Here is a 26,784-nt window from a genome sequence, read left to right on the forward strand (position 1 = left end):
CACATATAGAGTAACAGATCATTGCTAATTCCTAGTTGTTGCTTCCTGGTCTTAGTTCTTTTTATGCAAATGAGTTCTTTTTATGGATGATTAGAGACAAAATAAATTTGATTTACTAATGTTGATTCCCCCCCCCCTTTTAAAAATTTATTTTCCTCATAAACCAGCAAAACTAAAGAACCTGTTAGTTCAGTAACCTATAGCTCTATTTTTAACAAAAAAGTAAAAAGTAAAAAGTAAAATCAGTTTGTAGCTATTCTTCAAATAAATTGTACTTTTAATACACAGTAAACAACATGATAATTTTATGCCAACCAAGGCTTGCAAAACTCATTTTAGCTTGAAAAGACAGGGAAAGGGGAGGAGGAATTTAACAGTACCTTTAAAACTAACTGATTTATTTTAACAATAGCTTTTGTGGATTTTAGCCCACTTTCTCAAAGGCAGTGATGGAGTCACTATTAAAACCACAGTGGTTTTAACAGTGACTACATCACAGTATCTGAGAACTGAAATCCATGAACACTTACACTAAAATAAACCAGTTAGTCTTAAAGGGACTGCTAGATTCCTTCTCTCCTCACCCTTTCCTTTTTATCCTGAAACAAATTAACACCATTACCTCGTTGACACTGGACGTTATATACAGACTTAATTTTTAGAGGGAAAAGCCTTGTGTCATGTTAATGCTAACTGCAGAATAATTTTTCCTGTTCGGACAGTTGTTGTTATGTAACTTCAAGTTAATTCCAACTTTCAACAATTCTATCATAGAATTTTCTTGGCGAGACTTATTCAAAGCGAGTTTGCCATTGTGTTCTTCTGAGGCGGACAGAGAGGGCGATTTGGCTACTTGGTCACCCAGTGAGTTTCCATGGCTGGGCTGGGATTCATATTCTGCTTTCCTAGAATCCTAGTGCAACTCTCAAACCAGTATACCATGCTGGTTCTCTTACTGTCATGTGGACAGTAGGGGGCAGCAAATACACATGAAAGCAGTGCTTTTGGAACACCTTACTGTCTCAGCAATTCTTATAAGAAGGCTGCAAGACTTAAGGTTGAAGAGACTTATCAGGCAATGCAGGACCCCCCAAATGATATATGATATCATCTCTTCCCAATAAATGACTATACCATTGTCAGGGTTAAGAAGCTATTCAAAATCACTTCTCCCACCACTCCTTGTAAATTAGCAAAAGCTTGGTCGAAGTATGAGGAATAATTTTCACTTCAGTAGCAAAATGTAGTACAGAATTTGCTGTTTGCCTGTACAGTATTTGCTGCCAAAACAAAAAGTGCATGGGACCAGAAACAAGAAGAAAAACAATAGGATCCTTGTAAAAGACAGCTGTGGCATGGTGACACATTGCGGGTGGAAGGTAATGGATATATATCACAGACCTTGTGCCTCCTATGAAGTGTATTTTTCAATAATAAGTCTTGAGTGCAGTTGGGAGTGGTGTTTATTTATTTATTTATGTACTAACACCTGTTTTAATTCCTGAGACAGCATGGAATCATAGTCCAAAAAAGTAGTGTTTCCATAATGCATGTTTGGGCAACTGCTTGGTGGGCAGATCTGACCCTCCACCTCATATGAATTTGAGATCCAGCATGGTACAGTAGTTTGAATATTGGACTAGAACCTCAAGAGAGCAGGGTTTGAATCAATTGGCAATGGAATAAATTCCCTAGAGAGGTGGCGGGGTCCTCTTGTTTGGATGTCTTCAAAAAGAGGCCTGGTGATGCTCTACCTGGAGATTCTACATTGAGCAGAAGGCTGGACTCAATGGCCCATGACACTCCTTTCAGCTTTTTGATTCCAAGTGGTGGAATTGAGAGAAGTACATTGCTCAAAGAATTGAGAGCTCAGGCAGGCCAATATGAAAAGTTGTGGTCCTTGAGACCCAATAGGAGCCTCTCACAGATACAAGAGAATAACGAGAAAGGATTATGTTAACAGAGCCCCACACAGTGTACTTAAGAGAATTTTGCTTTTTTTCTACTTAGCCTTTGCATTCTCTTTCTCTCCAATCCTACTAGGAATTCTGACCAGAATAAAATATTCTTCAAGACAGCAAGGAAGAGAAAATCAGTCACAGACCAGAAGGGAAAGGCTAATTCTACACAGATTTAGTTTCAAAATGTTGCAAAGATCACTGTCCGTTGTTTTCACCTAAGGACCACTTCCCACTACTCCTTTTCACCTGACCAGACTACACAAAAAGCCACTTTCTTTGCCACTCTCATAAAAGATCCATCCGCTTTGTGAAGGGGATTATTTGTAAGAGAAGGGCCAGTTTATTTGTAAATTAGCAAAGTCCCTGACAGTATCATGAGTGGGGTATGAGCGGTGGGGGGAGACAACAGATCCCTAGCTGGGAGAAACTGTGCGCCTCCACATACTGTCCTAGATGGAGGGGGCAAATGCTGCTGTGACTGAGGCCCAGGCCTTCCCAGGGTTAGGAGTGGAAGAGTACAGATTTTACCCTCACTACACTAGTGCTCCCACCCACTGTGTTTCCACATTATCACCCTTATGCTATGATTTTTAAAGTCATTTTCCTTCATGAAATTTGATAGTGAAGTTTGAAAGCTGCCAGAAATCCCTATTTGCAGTGCAGTGTAAGCGAGAACAATTAGGTTCGATGGTTTGTTTTTCATACACCGACTTACAAAGAAAATTCAAAGTGCTTCCCAGTTCCCAGATAGTTTGCATTCTTCCACCCTGCCAGCTGGAAACCCTCTGAGTCAAATGTTTATATTAAATATCTGCAAGCAGTGATTTAACAGATTACCTGGGTAATGTTTCCCCAATTGATCCAGTAAGGTTTCCTGTGTAACAGTAATATGAGCGGCATTCATATCAGATATAGCACAGCACAAGACTTCTGCCAAAGGCACAAACTGGGATTGTAAAATGGGATTCATATGCACTGGAGAGACATCGCCTGAATGGAATACAGGGAGAAGAAGAAAGTAAAAATAAAATTAGCACCGTCTGAGTCTGAAAAGTTTCCAGTTGACATTTCAAAAGTTTGGCTTCATTAAAGTTAGCTGAAGAGAAGTGCCCAGACAAAGGTGCTAATGAAATTTAAAAATAAAACCACTTCATCAGTTACCTTTTTTAAAACACACACACACACACACGCACACGCACACACACACACACCACAGTAAACAGTTAAATACTACTTGCTGAAAAACAAGGAAATGTTTTGCTTCTTTAAATTAAAATCTACATAAGTAATTTTAAAGAGAAATAATTTTTAGATCTGACAGTTGGGGTTGTTAAGACTCAGAAGCAAAATACCATGATGATGATGATGATGATGATGATGATGATTCCATACATTATTATATCTTGCTATTTCCCAAATGACTTTACTAGTGTAGGAAGTAGCTGTAATGGGGCCCTGGAGGATCGTGAAATGATATATAATTGCCATTAATGAATAATTAATCCTTTCACTTAAATATTGGGAATGGTAAAGGTGAGGGAACTACATGCAGATATGTTTAGGGTGCCATATGAAGTGGGTAGGACAGAGTCCCTGCCTCTAGAACAGTTCCCATTCTTTTTGTCTCAAAATACCGAGGGGCTGAAATGACCTCTAGCCTCTTCCTCTGACAGGCAAAGCTGCACATGGCCACTGTACTGCCAGGGAAAGCTGGAAACAGAGAATAGTGAGCTGAAGTGACCCAAAGTCCTCAGCTGGCCCTTTACATAATGGAAGAAACTTGTGTTCCTTCAGTCAGGAGGCTAAAGCAGAGAAAGCAGGCTCAGAAGTGGAAAGTGAAGCATCACTTCCTTGGAGGTTAGTAATTACCAACCCTTCATCTGTTTTCCCCCCATCACTTTATATAAATACTTATAATTTTTTTGATTGTTCCTTTTTTAAATCAGTCAATTAGCAGAAGTTACCTTTCCCTCATTTGCATGGGAAAGGCCTCCATTCTACTGCACTATTACTTCTGGCACAGTTATATTATTTGGGACTGTGATGGGGTAGGAGAGATGTTAATCTTCCAATTTTTGAAAGGATTACCATGCCCCCAAGATCAACAAAAACACGGGTAAAACAGCAGTTGGGGGTTGCTAGGGTGGGCGATCCACCCCAAACAGTGTTTTCCAGACTACAGGATAGGAAAAATGTTTCTTTTTGTTGGAAGAAATTGGTAGTGTCATCTAGATTTTTTGCATGAGATACCAAGTCTCTTGGTCTGACTCTGATAGATTCACAACACCACACAGACACAGCACATACACAATGAGCAATGCAAAGCAATTCAGCTTGAAATTAAATGTTACATACAACAAAAAAAGTTATCTCACATTACAGCTGCCAGAGGAGGGAAGGAAGGGTTTCTTCAAGATTATTTCTCATAAATCAACAATATAAGCAACATTCCCTTTTGAAGAAGTTGTTAAACAGTTCTTGACCTCTGTTTTACAACTAGCAATGGTTATGTATCACAGAATGTGCTTAGAGACTTTCCCAAGAACAATGACTTCAAGGATGTTGCTAAGCTACTACCAGCAGGTATATAAATCAGTGTCAGCTTGCTTTCTATGGAACAGGAGAATTCACAAAAACAACCATGAAGAATATACTATTTCAGTTAGTTAGTGTTAGGAGAAGAGCTGCTTTCACAATTATTTCCTAGCAAAACATACCTTTTTTATTTTGTCATTGCCACTATCAAATAGCTCCATCAACTATGAATGGCCATGCACAAAGTTTGTTTGCTAGGCAAAAAACCCCACTAATGAAACAAAAACAGACCACTGCTAATCTGTATAATGGCACTAATTCCCAAAACATGGTCTACTGAGATATTTCTTCTTGAAGTTTAACAGACACAGCAGCACCTATCCTGAAATGCCAAAATTATTCCTCTCCCCCCCCAGAAGTTTAATGTCTACCTAATTGTTTAAAGGGTTTAATAACTAAAGCCCTTTCCTCTCACTGTTCATATTCATAACTTATTTCAGTTGACACACTAAATATTAGTGGGGGAAACCCCTATTCCAAAAGAAAAAAGGTAACCCAATGAATATGGGGAAATTCACTAAATGGCAAAATCTAATATCTGAAGTATATGATGTGCCTTTATCAGGCTAACCGGCACTGAATTCATTGGATGATAGCCCCAGTCTCTGTCTCTCTCCCTCTTAAAGAGAAAGGAGGGTGAGAAATGTTTGGCCTTCCATGTGTGTTAATCCACAACTCCTGTCAGTCCTAGCGTTGCCACTCAATGGCAAGGGATGATGGAAACTGCATCAGGAGGTTGATCCCCCTTTCTTGGACAGAGAGGTATACTTCATTATGTGCTTTCAAAAATGGCACTATGCATGCACAGAATTGCCAGTTCTACACTGTTTCTTCAGCTCTTGTCAATTCAAACCAGAAAAGCAAGGAGTCAGTACTGTACTTGGGTCTCAACTCCAAGAGATCTCCCTTCTTAAGGACAGAAGGGTACTACAGTGGGCTCTTGATATCTGCTGGGGTTTGGTTTCAGGACCCTCACTCCATGCATGGATACCAAAATCTGTGGGCAATCAAGTCCCATTAAATACAATGGCATAGTAAAATGGTGTCCGTTATATATAAAATGTACAAAATCCTGGTTTGCTTTTTAGAATTTATATATATTTTGGGAATATTTTCAAGCTACCCATGAATGCATGGATAAAGAATCCGTGGGTATGGTAGGCTACCTGTATCTTTAAAGTTTTCACTCATCTGATTTGGCATCTCTAACAAAAGCAACAAAAAAGCAGTTTTACCACAGTAAAAAAAATAGACAGATCATTCTCTCTCAGCATCAACAACATTACAAGCTTGCTAACCAAACCATCCATGCCATATAGTCCATGCAGGATCTTGGCAAAGGTACGTTTTGGGACTTTTTAGCTCTCAGAATCCTCCACCAGAACCAAGGTCCAGGATCTATTAATATTGAATTTAAGAGGTACAGTATTGACTTTTCTAATGTGAACCACCCACATCTGATTTTGAATGCCAATGTGGTGCACCACAGTACTATAGCAGGTGCCATATAAGTAATAAAGATGCAATGCTTCTGACATGGTACGTCTCATAAATCATCTTTAAAGCTTACACAAAATATTTGTTTTGGCTCAGAGAGAAGTAACCTGTCACTCATCAAATAAAGCAAAAAAGCCCCTTTCACTGCTAAAAAATAGAGTACAGTGTCCATATTGGGCAAAGTAGCTTGGTGTGTGTTTATGGATAGTTTGTTTACCAAACTCCATCCTAGGCTGACTGCCAAAAATTCATGTATTATTGACCCTTCAATTATTTTACCAGTCTACTCACACACAGCTAATTGTTTACACACAAGAAACCTGAGGGCCCATTTTTAGGGTATACAGTGAAGTGCAATGTGGGAAAGTCATCTGCAATACAAGAGTCAGATAACAAAACACCGTGAACAAAAAGTCTCTAGATACGCTTCACTGACACAAAAGGATGTTTTGTTCTGTCCTGGTAACCTGAGCTTTGCAGGATTAACTTGCATTTGCTAGGCAGGTAGAATCTCACTGCCTTTCCTTTGATATTCAGATATTTTGTAAGTCAGCACAGTTCTGCTACGATTAACAGATCTGCAACACACAGTTTAACATTACTTTAATAATATTAAAGTTGAATATACCTTGTAACTTCCATTACTGATTATCTTTGGGACATGAACAACTCTACCATGAAGGAAAGTGATGTAGGCATACTACGGTGGCACCAGTGGTAACCCTCTGTCAGGCAATTCTTACTCAATCCCCCTGCTTTTGCTTCTCTGGCAGGACAGAATCTGTGTGTGTGTGTGTGTGTGTGTGTGTGTGTCACACCATCTGGCCTGCTCTTCGTAAACTACCCTGCTATCTTCAAGTGTGGGGAAGGATCTTGATCCCTTTGGCAATGTTGAAATATACATAGAATGGAGCAGGATGCCACATTGGCCCCTGCCTTGGGCAGCAGATAGTTTTAAGCCACCTGCAATTTGTAGTTTTACAAAGTCTTTAGTCTTCTTTGCCAAACAGTGCTGGTGCCTCACAAAACTACAAATTCCAGGATACTCTAAGACTGAATCATGGCAATTAAAAGGGTGTCAAACTGCATTATTTCTACAGTGTAAATGCACCTGTAAAGCTGCAGAAGACACAAAGTATCTGACTGTATTTCATAATATTTCAATTTTACTTTACAGTAATTAAGCAGTTTGTATGGAGTGAGGTGCTCTGATTTTAAATTTGGAATTGGGGTCTTATTCTTTCTAGTTGTGTTGTTTTCCTAGTCTAAACTCACTCTCCCTCCTGCCACTCATTTGCCACCCTAATTATGCAGTCTCGCACATCTACTCAGAAACATGCCCCACTGAGTTCAGTGGTAGTCTCTGGTAGGTCTCTACAGGATTGCAATCTAGACCAGTTTTCATTTGCAAGACAAGGAAATTTTTTTGCTGTGTTCAAGATTCACTGAAACTCACTGGAATCAACATCTGGAATCAACATCTGGAAACACCCTACAAGGTGGAGATAGGATGCCAGTTGTGTATCGGCACTGGAAGTTGGAAGGCCTCACATTCAGAGTTTCCAAAAGACACTTCTTACATTGCTGGACACATATTCAGGGATAGCTGCATTGGTCATGCAGCAAAATACAACTTCCCTTGAGAGCCAGGCTGCCTCTATCCTGTGTGAAGCTAGGGATCATTTTGCATTTATTTTGCAGTTACTACTCTGAAAGAAGAACTACAACTACCAACTGTTGCTCCTGACTTGGACATCTCAGTTCAGAACAACCTTAGTCCCAATTTTTCTCTTGAATGTTTTTATAATTGGTTTCACGGCACTACACTGCAAAATGCAACATATGCAAGTTTTTATTCATTCATCTGCACTTTAAAAGGTAAAGGAAAGAAAGGTACTATGAGAATATTCACAGATCTGCCTGGCGGTCAGAGATTTATTAGGTGATGCTGTTCCCTTGCCTCACCTGCCAAATGCAGCCAATAAATCATTATCCTCCATTAACTTAAGTATAGGATTAACTCAGGATTTTAAAAGGTGCATAATGACTGATACCAATTCCATTTCAAAGTTAATTTTCAACCAAACTCCCCTCTCACCTTTTAGACCACTCGCTTGAATTGAAATGGGTTTCACATCCTATACTTGTGCATATTGTAGATTTACACAACACTCAAATCCAAGCTATCTTTTGTATTTAATACCATCTTCAAAGAGAACAGCATACAAGGGGGCCTTCATTGCTTATGATGGTAATATGCTATAGAGGAGTTCCATATTTTCATTTTTCTTTCATAGTTTTTTGTTGTTGTCGTGTGCTTTCAAGTATTTCTGACTCATGGTGACCCTAAGGCAAACCTATCACAGGGTTTTTTGTTTGGTTGGTTAAGTTCGTGGCAATATTTGTTCAGAGAGCGTTTGCCTCTGAGGATGAGGGAATATGACATGCCCAAGGGCACCGAGTGGTTTCCATGGCTAAGCAGAGATTTGAACCCCAGTTTCCATAAACATAGTCCAACAATACTCAAATCACTACACCACACTGGCTATTATACACAAATGTAAAGCATAGTTCCTAAGATGGTGACTCTATGAAACTGTTTTATGTCCAAATAACATAGGCCTGATACAGACAGGCCAAAATAAAGCTGCTTCAGGTCACTCTGGAGATATGCTGTTTAGATAATACAGTACATGCGTCCTAAGAGTCCAGAAGCTGTGTCAAAGCTGTGCTCCAGTCCTTAGGACTGGATCATGGCTTTGGTGCAGCTTCCGGAGTCTTAGAACGCATGCAACATTTAAACAGCATACCTCCAGAGTGACCCAAAGCAGCTTTATTTTGGCCTGTCTGTATGGGGCCATACTTTACTTTTATCACGAATACTGTATATATTTGACTACAAGATGATCTCATTTATAAGTCAAGGGCATGTTTTGGGGCCAAAATTATGGATTTTGCTATGACCTGTGGATAAGTCGAGGGTAAAACATAGGGGCATATAGCAAAGGACCTAAAGGATGAAGCAAAGCAAAACAATGTCAAAGAACTTACAAAATTCCAGCAAACATAACTCTTTGTGCTTACTCTTAAGGCTGAATGGATAAGTGAATAGAAGGGGGTCAGTACTTCCAGGTTAGATTATACTCTTGCTTTTCACCAGGGGATGGTTCCTTATTTTAAAGAAGAGTTAAGGTACAGTACTTAACATTGACCCGTGGATAAATCCACTTAGGTTTTCGGGATCAATTTTTGACCTACATTTCTAGACTTATACTGTACATAAGTACCGGTATATAGAATATATATAGTTTCTGTTTTCATTTCTTTCCTATTTCTCAAGATGGCTATAACTACAACACATGTGCTGACGGGGCACAAGGTACAGCAGCTTGCAGCTCTTTCTGTAGTGTAGAGTATATCCACAATTATGTTTGTACAAGACTAAAGCTTTCAGACATTGCTATCTGTAAATGGGGCAAAAACCAAGCAAGCAGATTTAGACTGGGAAAGCAGAACACAGGAAAAAAGTTTGATTTCAATTTAAAGCACTTGCACAAAACCTCTATTCCTCAGTTTCATAACATGCTGTCTATTTTGGGCCTAAGCAATATGGTTTTTGAAAGGTTCTAAAACTATTGAAACCATAAAGGTAGCTTATTTAGCTTATACACACACACACACACACACCAATTTAGCTTATACACACACACACAACATATCTAGAGAGAACAGGTTGGGAAGGACGAGCTTACACTAATTTATAGAGAGATTAGTTCTGGTAATCTGTTTTAAAATGTTTTAATGCATGTTATTTTAAATGAGAATGCTTCATTATGCTATTAGGTCTATGAAGAAATGACAGTCTGTATTTGTTAAGAATAAATGACAAGCAACCAAGCTGTGGTTACTGGGAGAATTTGTTCAATCTGCCAAAGACTGAGCTGAAATGTGTATCATCCTTATTACACATACATGAATTTTCTGCTATGGCTAAACTACGCTGTCAAGAAGTGGGTTGCACTAACAATCACAAAATGTTAAAGTAAATGCTGTACTCAAGTCCTAAACTTTAAATTGTATAATTTCATTTTTAATTAAATTCAGTGATTGTATATGTTTGCTAAGGATTTTGGTTTCAGTACCAGAGATACATTGGTGATGTACAATTGTTTCAGTATTGGTATTAGTATGCCTTTGTGTTGATCATGTTAAATGGATTAAAAGGTTCTATATCTATGCCAAAGCCCTTCAGCTTCAGTACCAGAGATATATTTATCATATTTGACTGTTTTAATATCAGCCTTAGTATGCTTTAATGTGGTAATGTTTGTTGGTGCGTACTGTACTTGTTAAAATTGCAATGGCCATTGGCTTGCTGCAAAGAAAATTTGACTTGACTTTCTTGCTTTTGATAGTGTATGGTAGCTACTCCACTATTGTGGCACAGTTATACACACCATAGCTAAACTGGCATATATTTATACTACACTAAAAGTGTATAGGATCTCAGGCATAGCTTCCAAAATATGTAAGAAACACAGTCAAATCAAAAGCATTTAAAAGATTTTAAAATAGAGTGAAGCTATGGAAGAGTAGAGCATGACAACAATAAACAGTCCAGCACAATAAGCTTAATATTCATTAAAATACTGCCAAACAATGTAAAACTAATTTAAAACAGTGCCTAATGTTTAAAAGAAAGTGATTCTAAACAAATAGGCCTTCAGAACATATCTGACAGCCTGAAATGATGGGGCTGGATGTATTAAAGCAGGGATAAAATTATACAAATATAGAGTCACAGCTGAACACATCATGTCTCTCATGTCTGCCAGCCCAATTGCTCTCACTAGCAAGCATGCAAGTGGATCTCCAAGTATGGTTGAAGGTTGCCCTCCAGAAAAATAAACTCTCATCTCAAACCATTCAAATGTTAATTATCAGCACTTGAAATTGGGAATACCCCTGCAACCAGTGCAAAATTGTGACATTATTTGTGTAACTTGTTCTGATCAACCTGTCCTTGCCAACATCTGGGTAGGTGCATTTTTATCAGATCTCTGTTTTCATAGGTAGACACCATTAAGTTACAATACACACCATACGTTACAATAAATTTGTCTGCATAACGATAGAACGTGAGTAACCTGAGCCAAATAAGTATAGCAGATACTTCCCCCTGTGCTTCCACAGATATTGACAAGCCCAAGAAAGCTCCTAAGGTGGAAACATTGCCCTTGAGAGAGAGAACAAGACCAATTGCTTACTGTCAATACCCAAGATAATGCAAATGTACAGCCTGTATGACTAGAAGATAGCCGTAAAAACATGTGGACAACAGTTGAGAAATGTGGGGACCTGGAGTATGTTGAAAAGAAGTTCCAGTGGTTTGGACTAGAGATGCATTTGCTCCTCCCTAGTAACACTGACATCTTATTATTTCAATTGACAAATTAGTAAAAGTGGTATCTTAGAACCTAAGTTCTATATCCAATTGTCAGCGCCAACTAAAATAGACCTATTAAATCAGTGGAAGACATGTAAGACTGGCTTACAAAGCTCCATTTTATTTAGTGGGTCTATTAAAATGGAATTTGGATGCAGACCTAAGGCTTTAGATAACTATTAGGGCAGGAGAACAGTATGAACACAATATGGGAATTGACAAAAAATAACCAGAATATTCAAGTTCAGATAATACAGAAACTGAATCCTTAAATCCCAAGATCCCCCCGATTTTCCCCCCAGTTTAGATGTACCAACTACTTTGAAAAGAAAAAGTCCAGTTCACAATTCCTAAATATAAGACATATTTTTATCCGCAACTAATAAAAGTATGATGAGCATTTAGTTATTAAAAGTAAAAAGAATATGTATCCAATCATCATAAATGAGAGAAAGATACAGAGATAGAAATTATGCCAGACAACATAATTGGAATGGAGATGGAGGAAGGGGTTTAAAACCAAAACAAACAAAAAAGCCTGAAATAGTACATCAACACTTAGAGCTTGTTATGCTAATTGGAAATGAAATTGTTTGCATTATGTGTAATCCCTTGCAATGATCAGGTTGTTATCAACAGCATTACTATGTCTGTGCTTGTAACAAGCTGTATAACTTGACAACACACTGTTAACGTGTTGGTGTTAGTACTGTCCCTGTTTTCTCCTGTATGCATCAGAACCACCACCCCTGCACCAGTGGTTCCCTGAAACTACAGTAATGGGAGCTGCAGCCTAGCAAGGCTAATAGCATTCAGAGAAGTCTTGTTGTACATAAAAAGCCCCAATAAACTGAAGCAGACTATTGACCCATCTAGCTTGGTACTGTCATATCCAGGGGTAGGCAAACTTTTTGAGCCGGGGGCCGGGTTGCTGTCCCTCAGACAACTGGGGGGCCGAAGCCAAAAAATAAATAATTAATTTTTTAAAAAATAAATAAATAAACAAACCGGGCCAAATGTAGGACAAACATTTCAAATGGACGACACTTTTTAAAAAATGGAGGACACACTAAAAATTTGCTGATTTTTTAAAAAATGATAATATAAATGCATGTTTCGGAGGCTTCTATAGACAATTGCCCCCCTTGCCCGCCGCTTGCTCCCTTGCCTGCCGCTTGCCCCCCCTTGCCCGCCTCCTCTTGATAGGCCAAAGGCCCCACGCCCTCACGCGAGAGGCCAAAGGCTCCAGCGGCAATTGGCGGCAGGACCGAGCTGGGGCCGGTCCCAAGGCCTTGCCAGGCCGCATCTGGCCCACGGGCCGCAGGTTGCCTACCCCTGGTCATATCTAATGACAGCAGCTCTCCAGTGTTTCAGGCAGGAATCTTTCTTAGCCCTACATGGAGATTCCTGGTCCTCTCTAGAAATCTCCTGTTAGAGGCATCCCATATAATCATGCTATAGGACCTAGAAAATGTCTAGACTCTAAAGAGAACTTTTTTTTTCAGATGTGGGTAAGTGAAACCCCAGGTACTCTGGGGATCATACTGTATTTTAGAGTTCATTAAATCATCTGGATAACATCATTACCAATCTGAATGCATACAACCATTTCAGATTATAGAAGTCAGTACCTCTTAAGTCCAGTATTAATAGACCCTGGGCCTTGGTTCTGAAACCTATATTTGTTTGCCAGATGGGATCAAAATATGAAACTGAGATGAAAAACAGCAGTCATGAAAGGAATCCAAGCAGCACATAAATATACCTCCTGCTGAGTTGCCATCCCTCATCCGTTTTATGCAATGCCACTGGCTGAGGTGCATTGTGTCACCACAAAGTAAGTGGCTAGTGCAAGATTCATGAATATTTTGGTGCTTAAGCAAAAGTCAGGCATGCTGCTTACAAAGCTCATATTTTACTTTCATTTCAGCATGCCAACAAGATACCCTCTATGACAAACATTTAATATGATGATACAGATTTTTATTTCCTTACCCAGTCTTACGTGTGCATCCTAAATACATGTCCCTTATTCTCCATTATTTGGTTCAAATATTCCATTATTTTAATAATATCAACATCATTTTTTAAACACTCACTATATTTAAAATTCAGCTACTGTCAAATTTTGTGTTAAGCTGGAAGTTAAAAAAACAACTATAAAAATATCAAAGCATCTTGTGACATCTTAAAGATTAAAAAGTTTTAGTTGCTATGAGGTTTCACTGAGGGCCATCCACTCTGTTGGATGGATCATTGTTTCAGCAAAACAAAACAATACCAAAGAGCCTTTAAGCTGCCACAAACTCTTTGTTGTTTTCACCGCAACAGACCAACATAGGCTTTGACTATACCTCTGAAAATGTTTTCTAAAAATACTAGCATTACAATTAATTTCTGGAAAAGTGGATTGCTATGTATAGCTCTAAGGGTTTCGCAGAATTTTCTGTTCTCAGTTACAAGATATAATATATCACAAATACAATCTAAAATCAATAATTCAAAGCAAGTAGTAATTACAAGATCATTAGCTTGTATCTGCTAATTTTCTACCATTTAATTCTTATGCTCTGTGGATAACATTTGATTTCAAGGCCAGCAGTTATTAAAAAGTGGTTAATTCTTAACTACGTAGATTAAACTTTCCTTAGCTCTTGTTTGGAGAAGAGCAAAGAAATAAGCAGTGATCTTGTGCATGACTGTGGAAACATTCTCCCAAAAGCTGTGGTAAGGATGGAAAGGACTTTGTACTGAGGTTTTTCAGGTACTCCTCCCCATCTTGTGTCTCATGCTTCATGTAAATCTATTCCTGACAGTTAGGAAGGCCCTCAGAAGTGGCATTAAATGAGAAACAAGGCACTGCAGCCAGAAAGGCATTCTATAAGACCTTCTTTCTGGGAGTGTGGGAGCCCATTGTTGTTGTCGTGTTCCTTCATGCTGTTTCCAACTAATGGCAGTCCTAGCACAAACCTATCAAGGAGTTTTCTTAGCAAGATCTGTTTAGAGGAGATTTGCCATTGTCTTCCTCTGAGGCTGAGAGAGTGTGACTTGCCCAAGGTCATCCAGTGGGTTTCATAGCCAAGTTGGGAATCAAACCTTGGTCTCCAGAGTCATGGTCCAACACTCAAACCACTACACCATGCTGACTCTTGGGAGCACATTTGTTGTTCTTGTGCACCTTCAAGTCTTTTCAAACTTATGGCAACCCACTAGAAAAATGAAAAAGGCTCTGAAATTGAAAAAAGCTTTGCCTGTGGTAAGAATCAGGGTCTCCTTCATCTGTATTGCTAGGAATTCAGACTCAGAATTGTGGTAGCAGTTTTCAAAACAGGCTTTCATACTCCAAACTAAATTCCGTTGTTATTGCTGACTAGAGTAGACCCATTCTGTCAATGGAATTTATCTCTATGCTGACTCATCATTCAACAATTAACTAAATAGGTCTACTCTAGTTGGGACTAACTAACAGGATGCTAGTCTCTATGTGTTTGTATCCCTGCAATCTACACATAACAGAAGAATGTTGCCTCCCTCTTATCTGTTCTTCTCTTCCACTCAGGATAAAAAGGCAATCTAGCACATCAGAGGTTTCCATGACAACTCTGACTAGATACCCACACAACCATCATTTACTGTCCAGTAATGAGGGATAGGTGGCTTAGTGGCTAAGCCCCTACTCTGATAACCACAAGGTCAGCAGGTTGGCAGTTCAAGACCCAAGTGCCGCATGACAGAGTGAGAGTGAGCTCCCATCACTAGTCCTAGCTTCTGCCAACCTAGAAATGCGAAAGCACGTAAAGGTGCAAGTAGATCAATAGGTACCACTTTTGTGGGAAGGTAATAGCGTTTCATGTGTCTTGGCATTTAGTCATGTTGGCCACATGACCACAGAATCATCTTTAACAATGTTGGCTCCCATGGCTCAGTAATGGAGATGATCACCACCCCCTACAGTTCGACACGACTAGACAACCACATCAAAGGGGAAACCTTTATCGTTAATGAGGGTCTACAGATCCTGTCTGATCTTGGAAGCTAAGCAGAGTCAGCTCTGGTTAGAACTTGGATGGTCAATGCATACCAGGTGCTATAAGCTATATATTTCAGAGGAGGGAACTGGCAAAACCACCTCTGAGTATTCTTTGCCTAAGAAAACCCTATGAAATTCATGGGGTCTCCATAAGTCAACAGGTGATTTGAAGGTACATATTTACACACAATATATCTTCAATCCCAAAAGGGATTGATACCAATAGCATCCCATGAATCCAAATACCTAAACTTAAATTTTTGAAAAAACTTTGAATTTAAGTCTTAAACTTTTAAGAGAAGAGGTAATGTATTTTTGAGCCTTGAGAGACCCAGAGGGGTCTCCAAATGTGGTAGAAATACTTTCCACACCTGCAGAGCCCATTTTGGGGGATTATGGAGCAAAATGTTGTTTTGACCTCCGGGGGCCCTTGGAAGCCAAAAAAATGGCCCTAAGGCTGCATGTGGCCCATGTGCTAGATGGTCTGACTCAAAAGAAGGTGGCTTTCTATTTCCTATTGTTTCATTCTTCAACGTTAAACTACAGACTTTGTCACGGAGATTATACTTATGCATATGAGATGAACCCTCTAATCAAAGAATCATAGAATCAAAGAATTGGAAGAGACCACAAGGGCCATCCAGTCCAACCCTGCCATGCAGGAAATCTAAATCAAAGCATCCTCGACAGATGGCCATCCAGCCTCTGTTTAAAGACCTCTATGGAAGGAGACTCCACTACACTCCAAGGGAGTGTGTTCCACTGTTGAACAGACCTTACTGTCAGGAAGTTCCTCCTAAAGGCATGTGTACATCTGGGGGAATCATTTGTATACAATCGGTACCTCCAAATATTACCAAACAAAAGGCTTTATGCAACAAGTCCATCTTTCTCTCCTTACACCCCCCCCATGCCAAGAAAAGGTGGCAGCAAAACACAAGAGTTACAACAGGAAGTATGGGTAGTTTTTTACCAATTGTAAAATTCAATGAATAAGGCATGGTGGTTGCACCACAAAAGCCTTGTCTGGGAAGCACTGTGTTCTCAGTGATCATACTAAATCACCTCTTGCTTTCAAAAGGACTAAAGAAGAGAAGTGCAGCAGGACAAGAAAATGAAGCCTAAAGCCTTTCAAGAAGATGCCATGGCACTGATATATTTCAAGCTACTGTCAGTAATTGAAAGAGATCACTCATTTTGGAGAAAACTACTATCAACATTCTTCAGAGGACTGGCAAGAATATAGGCTGACAAACTTTAGCAGTCAGTATAAAATACCTAGAAAATGATATCCAGCAACAGTGGAAGGAAGGAAGGAAAGAAGGATTATTTGGGCTCAGTAATCAGAACATGAGGTAGAGAAGTCATGGGGAGGAGGCTGTGACCCTGGAGTTCATACATAACACCGGCCTTGTTCTTGCCCTTAGGAGATTTTGAGGTGGGGGTGAGTGGGAAGGAACCACAAGGTTTAAATTGAAACCATTTCACCCAAAGCCAGCAAACATATGGAACACGTTACAAGGTAAAGCCACAAAAGTAAGTCACATGAATGTGTTCAACAGGCAACTAGACATTTTTATGGAATGAGTGAGGAATGAAAAACATCACAGGGAGAGAAAAAAACACTAAGGGAACAGATGTCAAAGAAGGAGATGGCTTACTGGGCCAGAAAAAGAGGAGGGAATTATATAGTTCTACTATTAGTCTTCTTGAGTCCTCAAAGTTCAACATTTGCCAAACTGAAGAGCTGGGAAATGCCTTTTCACTTGGCTTACACAATGTGTTGGAATATTAACTATGCGCAAAAATTACCTGCTGCATATACCGTAATCATGTATAAGTCTAAAAATTTAGGTCAAAAATTTCGACCTTGAGTCAACTTATCCACAAGTCAATGTCAGTACTATACTTTTACTTTACAAAAATGAACCATCCCTGGTGAAAGGTAAGAGCGTAATTTTCCCTGGAAGTGCTGACCCCTTTATTCTCTCATCCATCCAGTCTTTAGTATGAGCACAAACAGTCATGCCTGCTAGAATTCTTTTAATTACTTGGCATCATTTTCATTTTCTTCATCCTTTGCTGCATGCCCCTATGTCTTACCCTCAACTTATCCAAGGGTCATATCAAAATCCCTAAATTTTGGCCTCAAAACCTGATTTATACATGAGGTCAACTTATAGTTGAGTATATACAGTAGGTGCTCTCCAAGAAAAGAAACAGCAGCTTATGGACACCAAGTTTATGACAGGATAACCTCTTTGGGGACAGTGACCTGGGTGTAGTGTACAGTAAAACAAAACCTCAAGCAGGAATGGCCCTGCCAACTGCTGCACTTTATATACTTTCACCAGGGACCTATTCACACTAGAGTGGGTCACTGTATTGGCAGGCTAACCATCCATGCACTCAAGCATCCAAAGATCATGCTGCCCTATTATTGTCAATGACAATGCATGCTCACAGCTGCACTGACATAGCCATGCTCACCTCGCTGCCCACTGACTATTAATAATAAATAATAATAAAATTTTATTTATATCCCACCTCTCTATCAAAGATAATCGCCTAAGGGCAAAGATAATATTATCAAGCTTCAGCATGCACATTTTTTCCCATCTGCAGGAGCCCCTGAAACCAAATCCCCGTGTATGGGAAAGGCATACTGTACGCAATTATAATGTTATTATTTCACTTTAACTACCATGATTCCCTTCTATGAAATCTTGGGATTAGCATTTGAGGGATGGGCATTTAGAGTTCATAGCCAGAGCACTCCAGTGCCTCATCAGACTCTAAACCTCAGGACTCTATAGGATGAAACCATAGCAAATAAAGTGGAATAGTACCCTAAAGGCAACAGATCCTGCCTGATCTTGGAAGCTAAACAGGATTAGCTCTGGTTAGTACTCGAATGGGAGACCATCAACAAATACTAAGTATTCACTGGCTATATTTCAGAAAAAAGGACCTGGTAAAACCACCTCTGAGGATTCCTTGCCTAAGAAAATTCTATGAAATGCATGGGGTTGCCATAAGTGAATAGGCAACTTGAAGGCACATACACACAATTGCACTTGCAGATTTTTTGCTTCTTGTAGTGTGATTAGGCCTGAGACCATGGAAAAGTTTGTTCTTGTTAGCATGGGAAATTCTGGCTGCATTTGCATTGCAGAAATAATGCATTTTGACACCACTTTAATTGCCATGGCTTAATGCTATGGAATTCTAGGATTTGTGGTTTTGTGAGATATTAGCCTTCTCTGTTTGAGAGCTCTAGTCTCAAAACAAATTCCAAATCCCAGGATTCCATAGCACTGAGCCATGCCAGTTAAAGCAGAGTCAAACTGCATTAATTCTGTAGTGCAGATGCAGCCTCTAAAGAGATATAAACCAAAACCTAGCTTTCTCAAGCTTCACCTCTCTTCCCCAAGACATAATGTAGGCCAAAATACTGAACTATGGGCAAAGGATCAAGATGTTGCTGCGAAGAATAAAACAGCAAGCGGGGCCATGCTGTCATCTGGAAAGAGCCAAAGAGAACTCTCACTGGGTGAGCAGCTATTAGCCTTCCCTTCTGTACGAAATTTATGGTCCAAACATTTCCTGTACAAGTGTTAATAATTACTGCCTTACAAGAGTAGCCATTTTGTCATCATATGTATACACCTCAGATCTGCAGGCTCAAGCAAGCTGGTAAATTGAAATACAACTAGCATGTGTCTTAATGATTAACTGCAATGCACAATGCTTCTCCCTCTATAGACTGCCACACTACTGTGTCAGACATGATCCATGATAATCAGCAAACTGGAATTCAAGCTCCAAAGCTTCCTCTGTGCCTGTTGAGGATAACCTCTAGATAGTTCAGGAATCCAACTGTAATTTGTTACAGACATGGTTTTTGAAACTATCAGTGTAGTAATAAAATGTGCATTGATTAATGACATATATCAGAGAAGCAAATATGTTATTTTTTTTCTAATCCACCACCATCATTCAAGAAACTTGGCCATTTAGAAGCGTAGTAGTAGTAGTAGTAGTAGCTGTTGTTGTTGTTATTATTATTGTCATCCCACCCATCCTTTAAAGAGCTCAAGGAAGGATACATCACACTCCCCCTCCTCCTTATGTTATCCTGACGACAGCTTTGTAAAGTAAGTCAGTCTGAAAGAGAGTGACTGGCCCAAGGCAACAGAGTTCAATGAATAAACAGGGATTAGAACCTGGATCTCCCAAGTACCACTCTGACACTCTAACTATTGCACTGCACTATCTTGCAACAATATTCACAAGCACATACAAGTAAGGCAAGAGGAACAGCTCAGCTGTATGGTAATTTTAAAGGTATATTTTTATACACCTTGACTCTAGAATATACATTTTCCCCCTTAGGGACAAGAAGTGTTTCTCTGATCACTGGAAGGAGCCAAGCTACTCAAAGTATGTTCTGATTTGGCCAGTCCAAAACCCTGGAAGGTAAAAACACTTCGGTAGTATCAGCAAACACATTAATAGTAACATTAATAAATATTAGTTAAAGACAGTTACAGATAAGAACTTCCACACAATATAGACACATATCAGGTTTGAGTGTTGGAGCAGGTTGCCAGCATTTGAATCCCCATTCAGCCACAGAAACCCACTGGGTGACCTTGGGCAAGTTACTCTCTCTCAGCCTCAGAGAAAGGCAATGGCAAATTTCCTCTGAATAAATCTTGCCAAGAAAACCCCATAATAGAGTTGCCATAAATCAGAGTTGACTTGAAGACATATAACAACAACAACCTATTATAAACATGAGCCCGTACCTTTTTGCACACAGAACCTCCTCTGGCCTGGTGGCTACAAAACTCAGTATCCTAGATATTCTTTTGTTCACTTTGTTTTGCTGTCTGAACTTGTGGTGACAGACCAGCAAAGGGATTTGTGGGTTTTGGCAGACAGCTTGATAAAAATGTCAACCCATTCTTTCTCCCTCTCATTAATACCCAAACCAAGAGTAACCCAATGAAACTACACTGTAGGAAATTCAGAACAGAGAAAACGAAGTACTGTACTTCTTTTACACAGTGTACACAGTTAATGTATAGTGTAACTGTATAATTTGTTTTCCCAAAATGAGGCAATAGACAACCACTTTTACATCATTAAAAGGGAACTAGACAAACTAATGAAAATGGGGCTATCAATGGCTAAATGACCATACACAGACATACCTCTGTTAACAAAGCCTTTGACAAAGAAGCTCCTTTTTTTTACAAGTCATTTTATGCCTGTTCAGCCTTCCTCCTTTTCTACCCATCCTCTGTTTAGCAGGAAAGTTCTAGCAGCTTCAGCATTAGGAGTATGGTGATAATGCAACTGTATACTTTTCCGTTTGTCCCATAGACTTCCATGGACTTGCTCGCGAGTTCACACTGTCAGCAGTGGCTTGTTGGTTACCCAATGACCTTTGACAGTAACCAATGTACGTTAATAAGAAATAACTTCTCAGTGGGCTACTGGGACTTTCCAGTGGCACACCACAGTCAACAATAGGTCAGAATTTGGTATCTCGGCTTACAAAAAGGTCAGCAACAAGTGGCTAGACATAACCTTCAGTGGAAGGAAAGACAGTTAAAAAGAAGGGCTTTGAATGGACAAAATTCAAGTGGGGGGCATGGTTCACCTGTTTGTCCCTGATATACATCTATGCTGCCTTTTAGAAGATTCCTTCATTTATTGTTTACTGGGGATTCTACTACTCTTAATCTGACTCTTAACCTTGTCAAAAGTGAGCTCTCACCTCCCTCTATTTCATTTGGAGGTCAGGAATACAAAAATAGTTAAGACCTTGTAATGATATAAAGAAACTCTGTCACAGAACATGGGGGGGACCCTACTTTTTGGTCTGCTCTTTCCAAAATTGCTTAAATGTTGGTTGCAGGATTCCATGAGCTGTAATTTAAAAAGGTAACTTTCTCAAATTCTGCTCAGTCCGTACAAACTATAAAATGAAGATGAGCAGGGTCTATATGGTAAAGCAGCCATCGTGCAAAATAAAGCTTTTAGCTATTTCAGGGAAGTTTCTACAAAGAACTTTGAAATCGATTTCTTAATGTATTCCCAGCACTCGAATACGAAACTATTTCCATACTTTCTTGCATGAAATTCCAGACCAGCTAACACTGACTGAATTGTATTACTCAACAGTTAACTACAACAACGGTTGGTGCGGACGTACAAGTCTCCCATATGGATCCAATTGCAGGATCAAGAAGATAGTTGTTAAGTGAAAATGTACAGCAGTGTTTCTAGAAGGCTGCTTTTGTGGCTATTTCCCTTATGGGTTGGCTTTCACATAAAAAGAATACACTAAGGAAACTACGCCACAGAAAATGTCTACCTTTATGGAAATGGTAATGTTTTTGTTACCACACTAGCTTGACTCTACACACAGGTGTCACCAAATCCACACAAGGTGTCCATTTTGCAATCCTTAGACAGATTAATATTCAACAAAATGAAAACACAGAAAAATAAATATTGAGGTGTCTGAGTTTAAGGTGGAAAAAATGCATAGGAACTCTACTTGGGCTGAAAGCACCACAAAGACTACTAACATCCCAGTGGTTAATCTAAGCAGCTTCATTCTCCTCCAAGGTCTTTTTCTTTTCCCTAAGGAAGGAAAAAAAGCAGGTTGTTTACTCAGAGGGTATTTGGCTTCCCAGAGAGGAGATTATTTCTCTCTGAAATAAAAGGCCTGGCCTCATTTTCAATTAAAAAGCAGCATGCTCACCAGCCCAACACAGCCAGTAAAAAGGGGGAAAGATTAACCTTTGGAGCATCTACATTGTACAACAAATCCTTGTTTACCTTCTCCCTATCCCTCCATCTCCCCACAAACAATGGGGTGGTCACAAGGCACCCTCAGGAGGGGCAATGAAGAGATAAAAGTCAAGGGGGCACCCCCAGCCCACAGCAAACACTGGAGGATGGGGATTCAGTCCCCTTCGCCTAACAAAGAATGCATATTACTCCAGATGCCAAATCCCACTACTTAGAAAAGGATTTATAGACAAGTTGGTCTCATAAGCAGTAACAGCTCATTTGCTCTGTCATAATGGCCTGTTACAGACTGCCAAAATAAAGTTGCTTGGGGTCTCTTTGCAGGTATGCTATTTAAATGATGGATGCATCCCAAGAATCCGGAAGCTGCACCAAAGCTGCACTCCAATGCTTAGGAATGGAGTGTGGCTTTGGCACAACCTCCGGACTCTTAGGACCCATGCATCATTTAAATAGCATACCTCCAAAGAGACCCCAAGCAGCTTTATTTTGGCAGTTTGTAACAGGCCATACCTGACAAAGAGAGGGGGGGGGGAGCCTGAAATTATTGAGGATGGATGTTGTTGAACTGCAGCTCCCATCAACCCTAGCCAGGATAGGCAGTGGGAGGGATGATGGACATCACCTATAGGGCCACACCTTGGAAACTCTTCAGCAGTTAAACGCAGAGGCTGGAGAAGTTATATTTCAACAATAATGCCCAGGATCCCTCACCCAGCGTGAGAAAAAAGTAACTTTCCCGAGTTCTAGCAATATTACTTTGCCTTGTAATGTTACTTTGCATTCCTTGCATTTTGCATTGTAAAGCAATCCAAAGAGATTAAAACACGCTCAATCTTGCACCCCTGAGGAAAGCAAATGGGTGCTTAAGTCTTTGTGTAGGGCTTTATATTCAAAGAAGGAGGTATAGGACTGCAGGTTTACATTCAAATCAAGAGGGCCCAGGACTCAAATTCAGGAGTTAAGCCCCAGTCTGTTAATATTAGAGAAGCAAGGAAGGATGCCAGCTGTCAGTTACCCAGTGGAAGAAAGGAAAGGCACTCTGCATGTGCTCAAGGGCTCTTCTATTACTTCTGCACCTGTTTGGGGATTAAGCATTAAGGAAAAGTAGAAGGTAGTAGGAAGAGAGGAAGACAGCAGGCCGGATGGATAGACTCAATTAGAGAAACCCTGGGCCAAAATCTACAAGATCTAAGCAGAGAGCACTGGAGGACAGGGGCTCTTGGGGATGCATCCCTCGCAGGGTCACCATGAGTTGAGGTTGACTCAAGGGCAGTTAACAACAACAACAACTTGCCAAGAAACCCTGTGACAGGTTTGCCTTAGGGTCCTAGGAAACAACAAGCCCAAACACATGCGCACAGAGGAGCCAAACAGCCAGCTGGTGGATGGGCGAAGGGCAGTGTTTGGCAGACCAAGGAGTCCCCAAACTTTTCAAAGAGACCCCCAAGTAGACACTGCAAAACAAAAGCTGCTATGATTGTAAGCTCATGCCTCTAAGGCAGGCTCCAAATGGAGGACATTCTGGAATGCCTCCTGGACAGTTGAGATGGAGGACATGTCCTGGAAAAGGAGGACGTCTGGGCGTCCTGCTGGATGTCATGTCCACAAAAGGAGGAGAAGGCATCTTGAAATGGAGGGCAAAGGACAGCACTTGCCCATAGGGAAACCATACTTGCCCATAGGGAAACCATACTTGCCCATAGGGAAACCATACTTGCCCATAGGGAATCACTGGGGGACACTTCAGGATAGAGGATGCTAAGGGACTACTTGCCCATAGAGAGACCACCATATCTCCCCATGGAGAACCATTGGGCAAGCATTCCCCAATGATTCTCTATGGAGAAGTCGAGAGGAAGGAAATGGTCAGCATGGGCCTTTGTAGGCTTCCAGAGAGTGCCAGGGCTCTGTCTTTCAATTCTGTCCCTGGGAGCAAGCATTACCCAATGGTTCCCTATGGGCAAGTAGGGCTTCTCTATGGGCAAGCATTCCTCTGGGATATTAGTGTTGCTTGTTATTATTGATTATTATTAATTGTTGTTATTGCTGATATTTATTATTCTCTGTCATTTAGCAATAGTAGTGGTAGTAGTAGTAGCTGTCAGGAGGAGGAGGAGGAGGAGGAGGGTTCCATGGAGGGCCGTGTGTCCGGGGAGCCCGGAGGGGACGGACCGACTGACTCACCGAGGGCGCTGATGCGGAATCCCTGGGGGGCCCGGAGCGCCCTGCGGAGCCATGCCCCTCGGAGGGCTGTGAGGGCGTCGGGGGCGCCCTGGAGGAGGAGGACGCCGCCCCGGAGCCAGCCCTGCAGCCGCACCTGCCCCGCGCCCTCCCAGCCCCAGGGGCGGCAGGCGGCGTTGGCCCTCAGGAAGGCGCCGAAGACCCTCTCGCCTTCCTCCTCCTCCTCCTCCTCCTGCTCCCCGCCTTCTCCTTCCTTCAGGCGGCGCAGCACCAGGGCCAAGGAGCCGGGGGCCAGCTCCACCGAGCAGCGGCGGCGGCCAGGAGGAGCCTCAGGCACAGCCATCCTCTTGGGAGAGCCAGGGAGGGACCGAAGAGGGCCAGCGGGGAAAGAGGAAGGCAGCCACCTGTCGCCCCTGGGAAGGAGAGCCAGGCTCGGCTGCTGCTGCTGCTGGCCTCCCTCGCTCTGGAAGAAGAAGGACGGAGGGAAGGCTGGAGGAGGAAGGGCTGCTTTTCCCGCCCATAGGACAGCCCTCCTCCTCCGCCTCCTCAAGGGACCCCCCTCTCTCTCTCTCGCCTCAGATGCAGTTGTTGGAAGTCCTTTTGTTTCCTCTCAAAGCAGTGGGTTAACATTGATAATTTAATAATAATAATAATAATAATATAACAATAATAATAATTTAATAATAATAATAATAATAAATTAAATAAAATCAATAAATTAATAACAAATAATAATACAACAATAATTAATAACAATTTTATAATAATAACAACAATAAAAATAATTATAAAATAAATAAATAAATAATAACATTAATAATAAATAAATAAAATTATAAAAATACAGTAACACTAACAATAATTAATAATAATCATACACAAATTATAATATACAATAATAATATAATTAATAATTATTATAAAATAAGTAATAATTAATAACAATTAATAATAATAAATAAAATTATAATAATACAATAATAACAATTATATATTAATATTAAAATAATTAATTGATAACAATTAAAAATAATGAATAACAGCATAAAATAAATTATAATTAATAACAGAATGATACATTAATGAATTAATAATAATGAATAAGAATTATAAAATTAATAAAATAACAATAATAAAGTTAATAACAATAAATTAATAATAATTAATAACATCATAATAAATTAATCATAAATCAATCCTAAAATTAATAACAATACTAAAATTAATAAATAATAATAACAATAACAATAACAATTATTAAATTAATAATAATAAATTAATAATAAAATCAATAATAATAATAATAATAAAATTTATTAATATTATTAATATAACAGTAGGGACAATTATCCTGTTGTTTCCTCTGGACAAGGTCTCTCTTCAGAGGCGGCCCTTGCTGCATGGGGCTGAGAGAGTGTGCCTTGCCCAGGGCCACAGCCGAACAGGGATTTGAACCTGGGTCTCCAGTGTTAACCAAGGGGAAAAACAAAAAAGGATCCCTCACAGCAAGGGTGACCTGAAGTGTCTCCTGAAAGCCAAGGAGGATGAGGCAAAATGGAGGACATCCAAGAAGAACTGAGGGAAATGACTAAATATAAAGATAGAAACACTCTTTGACATTTTGTAAAATGTTTTTTTGATAGCTATAGGACATAATACTGAGGAGAGCAGCCATGAAAACACTAGCCAAAGGGTGACCAGAGATGTGTCCTCACTGCTAAGGAGGATGAGGAAAGATGGAGGACATTGAAAAAAAATGGAGGGAAATTACGAAATACAGAGCTAGAAACGCTCCTAGAAATGTAAATTCATTCCATATGGTTTATTGGCAACTATATGACATATACTGAGAAGGGCAGACATGAAAGAACTAGGTGCAGGGTAACCAGGGCTGTCCTCACCGCAAAGAAGGACAAGGCAAAATGGAGGGCATTCCAGGAAAATGGAGGACATGACCAAAGAAAAGGTAAAAACACTCCTACAAATGTAAATGCAGGCTCCTAAGTCATGCTCAAAATGGAGGACATTTTGGAATTCCTCCTGGACAGAAGGTTGAAATGTAGGACATATCCAGAAAAAGGAGGGCTTGGAAAGAGGATACACAAAATATAAGTCATATGTTTTGTGGATTTTGGTTGGCCAAATAATGTGATCCCTCTTTTGTGCATTTTGGATGTTATTGTACATAGGTAAAGAGATACAGCAGCAGCTCGCTACTTTCCGGAACTGGAAGGACAGCT

General features: G+C 40.1%; 1 protein-coding gene across 3 annotated transcripts in view; it reads right to left on the reverse strand.

Moving 5' to 3' along the window:
- The window catches only part of STOX1 (storkhead box 1), a 30,650-nt gene extending 5,873 nt beyond the window's left edge, over positions 1 to 24,777 (reverse strand). Inside the window, exons 1-2 of one of the 3 annotated variants that reach the window (XM_089510482.1) lie at positions 24,548 to 24,777; positions 2,799 to 2,951 (exon numbers count right to left, since the gene is read on the reverse strand). In XM_089510482.1, coding sequence (XP_089366608.1) covers positions 2,799 to 2,931 — 133 coding nt within the window. In that variant the 5' untranslated portion in view covers positions 2,932 to 2,951; positions 24,548 to 24,777. Of the gene's footprint in view, positions 1 to 2,798; positions 2,952 to 4,678; positions 4,696 to 20,748; positions 21,565 to 24,547 lie in introns of those variants that run through there. The other 2 variants (XM_089510480.1, XM_089510481.1) reach the window with 2 other exon arrangements.
- Positions 24,778 to 26,784: the final 2,007 nt, after the last annotated feature.

Source organism: Sceloporus occidentalis, unplaced genomic scaffold (genome assembly GCF_023333645.1).
Source record: "Sceloporus occidentalis isolate IW3139 unplaced genomic scaffold, rSceOcc1.0.p SCAF_2, whole genome shotgun sequence".
Classification (NCBI taxonomy): Eukaryota; Metazoa; Chordata; class Lepidosauria; order Squamata; family Phrynosomatidae; genus Sceloporus; species Sceloporus occidentalis.